General features: G+C 39.3%; 1 protein-coding gene across 1 annotated transcript; it reads right to left on the bottom strand.

The window, feature by feature from the left end:
- Positions 1-572: 572 nt before the first annotated feature.
- LOC124556751 (peptidyl-prolyl cis-trans isomerase NIMA-interacting 1-like) lies at positions 573-8,165 on the bottom strand. Its single transcript, XM_047130749.1, has 2 exons — positions 8,149-8,165; positions 573-1,059 (listed from the first exon to the last, which is right to left on the bottom strand). Exons 1-2 carry the CDS (start codon positions 8,163-8,165, stop codon positions 573-575), a joined length of 504 nt encoding a protein of 167 aa, XP_046986705.1.
- Positions 8,166-9,293: the final 1,128 nt, after the last annotated feature.

The raw sequence follows: 9,293 nt of genomic DNA, 5'->3' as shown, positions 1-9,293 counted from the left end.
ACAATGAAGTTTCAAGTTGTACGTAACTGTAATATATATTTTCATTATATACTGTATTTATGGTACTATATATGTGCTAAATAAATGAAAACTGCCAATAAATCTTTAAAATATACCTTCATATTTTATTATTTATAAATGCAATCTCTTTTCATCTTGCTCACAATTCTGTATTTTTCATTTGAATATAATACACACTTCAGGTAAGTAGAGTGTACTGTTTTGAATTTAACAGCAATAGTGATGCAAATATTGCAAGAAAATGTTGTTACAAAAATGCTTTTAAGCCCAAACCCAATGTGAGCTTCAATATTTTTGGAATCATGCCCTTGAAGTATCACCTTGGAACCACATCAAAGCGACATTTACCTTTCAAAATCATTATGGTGTCCCTCAAATTACAAAATATTGTTATGATATTCTTGAATTAACGAATTACACAAGTAAAATTGAGGTCACTCTTATAAACTATTACATTTCATTCATAGCTTACATGATAGTCCAGCAGGATTACAATTGTAATATATCCTGATTAAAATTATGTTTCTGTGCACAATGTACAGCTGCTCTTCCTATGCCGTACGTAAGATAATGTGAATCCCTGATTCAGTGTAGACTGGTCCACTAAGCTCGCTCACTCTAAGAGCAAATGCAGCCTCTTCAAATGGTTCCTGCATAACACCTCGACCAAATGTGCCCAAGTATCCACCCCTCTTTGCTGAACTGCAGTCTGAATACTTCTGGGCCAGTTCTGCAAATGATGCCACTCCTGTTACTATAAACTCAATAAATAACCTGATGAGACGTAGTGCATGCTTTTTGGAGCGTGTAATCTTTTTCTTTCTCCAAGAAGACGGCCTCCTTGAGTTGTTGTGCTTCACAAGCAAATGACTGCATTCAACTTCTTCTGGGCCACTGCTTGGTACAGGGGCAGCAGGTCTGCTTGGAGGATTCCACTGGCTCTCATTAGTATATTTATTATAGTAGTAATACTGTCCATATTTCTTGCTCAAACGTTTTCCCCATCCTGGTGGTAGTTCTTCCTGTTTCATAATGAATCTTAGAGGTAACTAAATCCCTTGTGGAATTAGTTGTAAATCTGAAACACAGAGAACAATAGCATGGTGAATAACCACAACACTCACAAACAGTTACATATGAGGTCAGAAATTAACAAAGGTGTGGAATATAGGACAATATATTTGATACCTAGTTCAGGAAAAATTCTACTAAGAATAAAGAATAGATGATTGCAACATATCATTGAGAGCAAATAAGATGAAAAAAACAGTTCAGCTTCAGAAGGGATAAAGGTACAAAAGATGCAATTGGACTGTTACAAATAACTGAGGAAGATAGACGTTTTTGTTGACTTGGAAGAAACCTTTAATAGAGTTTGATTGTATTTAGGTATTGTGAAGCAGTTTGAAGTTAACTGGAAAGAAAGGAGACTGATAAGCAAACTGTGTATGATACAACAACTAAAAGTAAGGATAGGAGATGAGATGACAGAAGAAATTAAAGTTGAAGGGATGGTAGGCAAAGTTATGGCCTTTCACCAATTCTGCTTAACATCTGTTTAGGTCATTTAGTAGTAATAGTAATAGTAGTAGTAATAGTAGTAGTCATAGTAGTTGCATTTATACATGCATGGCTTTTACACAATCAGAAACTGTATACAGACATTTACGTACTTAAAGGTTGCTGACTTGCTTCCATTATATTGACAATACCCCTATGATCAACTCAGCCTTCCTCTTCAGGTATGTGGACTCCAACCAAACTCTGAACTATAGTTGACCTCAGGCTGCTATTTATAGCAAAGTTCAATCCTTGATGTGCAGTGTGCCCTTTCATGCTGTTTTGTTTTTCAGAACTCACAATATTTGGTGAAACACGAATTCTCTCAGCATTTTCCAGCTGCAGTGGATGTGATTGCCAGCAAGATTTTAACAAATTTGGACCAGGACCCCAACCGTTAATTAATGCATGGTTATTGGGTTCTTCGCTATCTTAATTTTGATACACTCCTTAATTATACTGTCATAGAAACTTGGTGTTTTCAAAACAATAGTGGTCTGATCATATTTTGTTTTATGATTATATTCAAAACAGTACTGTTGATTTACTTGGTTGTCTTATTTGGGTATGTCACTGATGTTCCTTCAATCTTTCCTCAATTGTTCTGATGATCTCCCCAACGTAAGACTTGCCACATTCACACAGGATGTGATACACTCCTGGCTTTCAGAGACCTAGCTCATCTCTAACATTACAAAGAGTACTGCTTATCTTAGTTGAAGGTGAGACGTATCAAGTTGGAATCTAACCACACTTTTACGTATCTACTCTCAAGAATAATTGATTTTTCTTTTTAGGTATTCATTGTGTATCTAATGCAGTTGCACACATAACAGGTTATATGTATGGGAATATGTCAAAATGTTATTTATGCAAAACCTCATTCAAACATATATTTCAATTGTTTATATTCCTGATCACAATGATAACTTGGCTTTAATATAAACATGAGGAACTAAAACTTATGGATAAATGAATTTATGATAATGGCATATGATTGAAAAACATTTTGAGCTCATCAGCAGTGCAGGAGGTATTTTTGCCACTCATTCAAATGCAGATACTCCCACTTTCCAAAACATGTTCTGTAATTACCTGTAATCAATTAACTTACAAAATAATTGACATAGAAGGTTTGGACCCTCAAAATGTCGATCACTTATTATGCTTTGATAACAGCAAGATTCTGAATTTTGACAATATAATTTTATTGCTGTATCTTTTCTGATTCAGACAACACTCTCACTATCTAATTTAGTTAATAATTAAGAATATGAATAATTTTGGATCATAATATATTTATTTTAAGGTTGTTGCCATACTCGTAATTAGGGGATTTCAGACGACCTGTAATAAAAATGTTCCATATGCTTTTGAAAATTAATAACATGAAACATTTTTATAAACCAAAGAATAGTAAAGTCTTAGAATCCATGCAGAATAGGAACATCTAAACCAGCCAAATTTCAAAGCATTATGTACTTTCAGAATTCACGTTGTGTTCCCACACTAGTCTAAATAGTTACCCCTCCACCAAAACTGGCAGTCTGCACCTGGAAATCATACAGGTAACATCTCTTTGTCGGATCACATTAAGCTTGTGACTGACCAGTACATGAATATCATCTATATGTTAGTCTTTGTTAAAGTCTGCATTTCATAATTCTGTGTCGGTTAAGGTTATATTCTGTACCCTGAATTAATACATGCAACAAAAGAAGAATATGAAACTGTGTAATATGTTTCTGTCTTAAAATCTTGGATGAACTAGTAAATATTAAACTTGAAATTGCTAATGATCTGCAAACTCCAGTTATGGGACTGTGTTATAAATTCTGGTGACAATATTATCAGTTGTGTTTTGTGCACTGCTACTTTCATTGTCTGTCACTGTACATCATGCTGCAATGAAGTTTCATCGCTACTGTGATAAGATTTGCAAAATGAGGGAATCACATCCCTCTATCTGTATAAACTGTGAATTCTGAAACTGCCGCTGGATGCATGAGCTCGACCAACAATATGTCCTGGGGCACAGCAGCCAACCAGCATGGATCAGCACAGATATAAACAACACAGCAAGTTGAGACAATGTGGCAATATACAATGTGCCTAGCAGATGATGTGGAGAGGGGGGAGGAAATAACAGTTGACAGTAGCATCCAATATAAAGACAACCGTTTTAGTCAGAATGAACAACTAAATCCTAGCAATACCAACACATTTTCCATAATGTGCATAACCAGTGGGAGGGGGGCCAAGCGGGTACTTTATGCCCACTATAAAAAAATTGAAAATAAATTCGTTAATTTTTGTTGACTCACATTAAATCATACTTTTCAAAGAGATACTCATGTGTAAGTAGGGTGCAAAATCAGAAAATATCTTTTAGCGCACTCTCAGCAGTATCAGTAATGTGTGCTACCTACAGGACTGTACTTTATGCCCAAGGTAAAAAAAATTGAAATGTAAAATTCATTAATTGTTGTTAAGTTTTACACAAACATATCTTTTAAAGAGATATTGATGTATAAGTAATGTTCTGAACCTGATAATTTTAATTATGACACTCACTGGGGAAAGTGACATCTACTACAAAGACTTAAATTTATGCGCTAAGTTTAACTGAAAAATTTAAAACATTTATATAATCTGATAAAAGAATCCATTAAAAGCAATAAAAAGTTTCCAGAATTCTAAAATATAAAGTAACTGAATAGATAACAATATTTTCAAGAAGTGGGCCAAAATACCTCCCCTTCCACCCCTTTGGTGTTGCAACGGTTAAAAGTAAAAGACAGTGTGTTGGGTATAACACCAGGTATGTCAGTAAAGGAAAATTTAGAGCTGGTAATAAAAAAGTTTAAGGGACAGTTGAAAGCCAGAATCAAAATACAGGAAAAGAACACGTGTAGTAAAATAAACTAATATTATAGTGAGATAAGAAGTATCAGAGAGTGTTTTGACAGTATGTAATCAGAATAGAACAATAGTATGGAAAGTGTAAGTAATGAAGTGGATTCAGTGCAAAACTGTTTATTAGAGAAAAAGGAAAATATACTTGCTCCGGACACTGCGAGAGGGCTGTACAAGCAATGATCACACGCACGGCACAGCGGACACACCAGGAACCGTGGTGTTGGCCGTCGAATGGCGCTAGCTGCGCAGCATTTGTGCACCGCCGCCGTCAGTGTCAGCCAGTTTGCCGTGGCATACCGAGCTCCATCGCAGTCTTTAACACTGGTAGCATGCCGCGACAGCGTGGACGTGAACCGTATGTGCAGTTGACGGACTTTGAGCGAGGGCGTATAGTGGGCATGCGGGAGGCCGGGTGGACGTACTGCCGAATTGCTCAACACGTGGGGCGTGAGGTCTCCACAGTACATCGATGTTGTCGCCAGTGGTCGGCGGAAGGTGCACGTGCCCGTCGACCTGGGACCAGACCGCAGCGACGCACGGATGCACGCCAAGACCGTAGGATCCCCACGCAGTGCCATAGGGGACCGCACCGCCACTTCCCAGCAAATTAGGGACACTGTTGCTCCTGGGGTATCGACGAGGACCATTCGCAACCGTCTCCATGAAGCTGGGCTACGGTCCCGCACACCATTAGGCCGTCTTCCGCTCACGCCCCAACATCGTGCAGCCCGCCTCCAGTGGTGTCGCGACAGGCGTGAATGGAGGGACAAATGGAGACGTGTCGTCTTCAGCGATGAGAGTCGCTTCTGCCTTGGTGCCAATGATGGTCGTATGCGTGTTTGGCGCCGTGCAGGTGAGCGCCACAATCAGGACTGCATACGACCGAGGCACACAGGGCCGACACCCGGCATCATGGTGTGGGGTGCACGTCCGCATGTATCCCGTGCCACCCAACGTGCTCTAGAAGGTGTAAGTCAACTACCCTGGCCAGCAAGATCTCCGGATCTGTCCCCCATTGAGCATGTTTGGGACTGGATGAAGCGTCGTCTTACGCGGTCTGCACGTCCAGCACGAACGCTGGTCCAACTGAGGTGCCAGGTGGAAATGGCATGGCAAGCCGTTCCACAGGACTACATCCAGCATCTCTACGATCGTCTCCATGGGAGAATAGCAGCCTGCATTGCTGCGAAAGGTGGATATACACTGTACTAGTGCCGACATTGTGCATGCTCTGTTGCCTGTGTCTATGTGCCTGTGGTTCTGTCAGTGTGATCATGTGATGTATCTGACCCCAGGAATGCGTCAATAAAGTTTCCCCTTCCTGGGACAATGAATTCACGGTGTTCTTATTTCAATTTCCAGGAGTGTATTTGGTGATCAAATGAAGTCAATGAAGTAGAGGCTGATGATATGGGATAAGTGAAAGAACTGTTAACACAAATTTTAACACATGAAAGGATATTCAAGCAGAGTGTGTGGAAGTAATGAGTGACATTCTCGACGCACGTATTATTGATGTTGATCTAGTGTTAGCACAGGCAGTTGTTGATGTAAATACTGATACATAAGAGACTAATAGCAATTAAATAATTTTTGACATAGTGTAAGAAAATATTATTCATGTACAGGATGTGGAGGTTCAATCAGAAAATTATTGCTATAAATATTAATGCTTTAGGTGATACTGAAAGAGGGTGTGTGCTTTTAGTAGATGAGCACATGGGCTTCATTTGAACAGACTTGGGAAAAGGTTCCTAGCACAAAAAACTAATTGAAAGAAGCACAGGCAATAGTTTTACTAGAAATTCAACAGTAATGACAAAATTTGTTTCATTGCCAACCACAGAAAGGAAAAATAGTGATTTTGTTCCACAGCAACACATTCCAGTAATAGCCAACACTCCAATAAGGTCTTTTTTAGGCTAAAGAACAGAAGAGAGCACAGTGTAAATGTTGTACCTTTTGATAATATAACTTTTGTGAAAACTAACATTAAGGAACTAGTTAAGAATACAATTGACAAGCTATATTGTTTAAAAATATTTCATCAGAATATAAGAAGTCTTTTGAATAAAAAAGAAGAGCTGCTGCTTTCACTGCAAGAAACAGCTGACACAGACGGAATTATTCCTGATGTGCTCTGCTTAACTGAACAAAACTTGGAAGCCACAGAAATTAATCAGCTACATGTAAATAGTTATAAAATTGATTCTTCCTACTGTCGGGGCAACTTAAGACAAGGCAGAGTGGCAATTTACACATACAATACTATTAGGTCACAAGTTATAGATGCACACTACTGGCCACTAAAATTGCTACACCACGAAGCTGACGTGCTACAGACGCAAAATTTAACCGACAGGAAGAAGATGCTGTGATGTGGAAATGATTAGCTTTTCAGAGCATTCACATATGGTTGGTGCCGGTGGCGACACCCACAACGTGCTGACATGAGGAAAGTTTCCAAACCGATTTCTCATACACAAACAGCAGTAGACCGGCATTGCCTGGTGAAACATTGTTGTGATGCCTCATGTAAGGAGGAGAAACGCGTACTATCATGTTTCCGACTTTGATAAGGGTTGGATTGTAGCCTATCGCAATTGCGGTTTATCATATCGCGACATTGCTGCTCGCGTTGGTCAGATCCAATGACTGTTAGCAGAATATGGAATCGGTGGGTTCAGGAGGGTAATACGGATCAGCGTGTTGGATCCCAATGACCTCGTATCACTAGCAGTCGAGATGACAGGCATCTTATCTGCATGGCTGTAACACATCGTGCAGCCACGCCTCAATCCCTGAGTCAACAGATGGGGACGTTTGCAAGACAACAACCATCTGCACGAACAGTTCGACAACGTTTCCAGCAGCATGGACTATCAGCTCGGAGACCATTGTTGCAGTTACCCTTGATGCTGCATCACAGACAGGAGCGCCTGCAATGGTGTACTCAATGATGAACCTGGGTGCGTGAATGGCAAAATGTCATTTTTTCGGATGAATCCAGGTTCTGTTCACAGCATCATGATAGTCGCATCCGTTTTTGACGACATCACAGTGAATGCACATTGGAAGGGTGTATTCGTCATCGCCATACTGGTGTATCACCTGACGTGATGGTATGGTGTGCCATTGGTTATATGTCTCGGTCACCTCTTGTTCGCATTGACGGCACTTTGAACAGTGGACGTTACAATTCAGATGTGTCACGACCCGTGGCTCTACCCTTCATTCGATCCCTGCGAAACCATACATTTCAGGAGGATAATGCATGACCACATGTTGCAGGTCCTGTACGGGTCTTTCTGGATACAGAAAATGTTTGACTGCTGCCCTGGCCAGCACATTCTCCAGATCTCTCACCAACCGAAAACGTCTGGTCAAAGGTGACTGAACAACTGGCTCGTCACAATATGCCAGTCACTACTCTTGATCAACAGTGGTATTGTGTTGAAGCTGCATGGGCAGCTGTACCTGTACACGCCATCCAAGCTCTGTTTGACTCAATGCCCAGGCGTATCAAGGCCGTTATTACGGCCAGAGGTGGTTGTTCTGGGTACTGATTTCTCAGGATCTATGCACCCAAATTGCGTGAAAATGTAATCACATGTCAATTCTAGTATGATATATTTGTCCAACAAATACCCGTTTATCATCTGCATTTCTTCTTGGTGTAGCAGTTTTAATGGTCAGTAGTGTATCTAAATACTGTATTGAACAGCAGTTTGAATGTTGTGCAGTCAAATTAGAGCTTAAAACACAGTTCCTGAACATAGTAACAGTTTACAGGTCACCTATGGGAGACATTCAAAAATTTCTCACTCAGCTAGAAACAGTTCTTACTAAACTTTATAGAAACAGTAGTAATGTCATCGTATGTGGTGACTTTAACGTAAACTTACTCACAAAAAATAGCAACCAGAAATTATTAGAATCACTATTGTTAACCTTCAATCTGCTCCCCATGATCTCATTCCCAACAAGAGTATATGGGCACAGTAAGACCCTGATTGACAACCCTAAAATTGCCAGCAGAAAAACAACACATGGCCATTGTAACAAAGTTAAACATGTTAGAACAATAAATGCTGAACCTACTTGCTTGTTCAGAAATAGTTTAGGGCATGAACAATGGGAGGAAGTATACCAGGCTGACACAGAGAATGAGAAGTTCAACTCTTTCCTGAACAGTTTCTTTCCCGCAAAGACAGATTAAAATCAAACCAACCCGTAGTAAAAGGAAAGAGTGGCTAACTACTGGCATAAAAATATCATGTAACAAAAAGAGAGATCTGTATGTACAACAGAGGACTAGTACAGACTCAGTAGTAAAGTTACATTACAAGAAATACTGTAAAATTCTAACTAGTGTAATAAAGAGTGCCAAAAAGTTGCACTATGCACAAAAAATTAGCAACTCAAACAATAAAATAAAGACCATATGGCACATCATAAAAAGTGAGACAAATAGGAACATAAAACCTGATAATAATAAACACAAAGTTGCAACCTCAGATTTCAACAATTTTTTTCTTTCTAGAGCTGAAAAAACAGTGAACCATAATAAACAGGCTCACACAGAAGCTATTGAACCACTTAACCACATGCAAATAACATCTAAAGTAGCACTTCATTTCAGAAGTACAACCCCTAAAGAAATTGAAAAAACCATAAAATTACTCAAAAACTCAGATTCCCGTGGATACAATGTCATATCAAGTAGGATTTTAAAATAATGTGTAGACTTAATCAGTTATATATTGTGCTATTTGTGTCACCAATCTATGGAA

This window comes from Schistocerca americana, chromosome X, assembly GCF_021461395.2.
Source record: "Schistocerca americana isolate TAMUIC-IGC-003095 chromosome X, iqSchAmer2.1, whole genome shotgun sequence".
NCBI lineage: Eukaryota > Metazoa > Arthropoda > Insecta > Orthoptera > Acrididae > Schistocerca > Schistocerca americana.
Note: the sequence above shows the minus strand (reverse complement) of the source record. Positions and strands in the feature narration are given on the sequence as shown.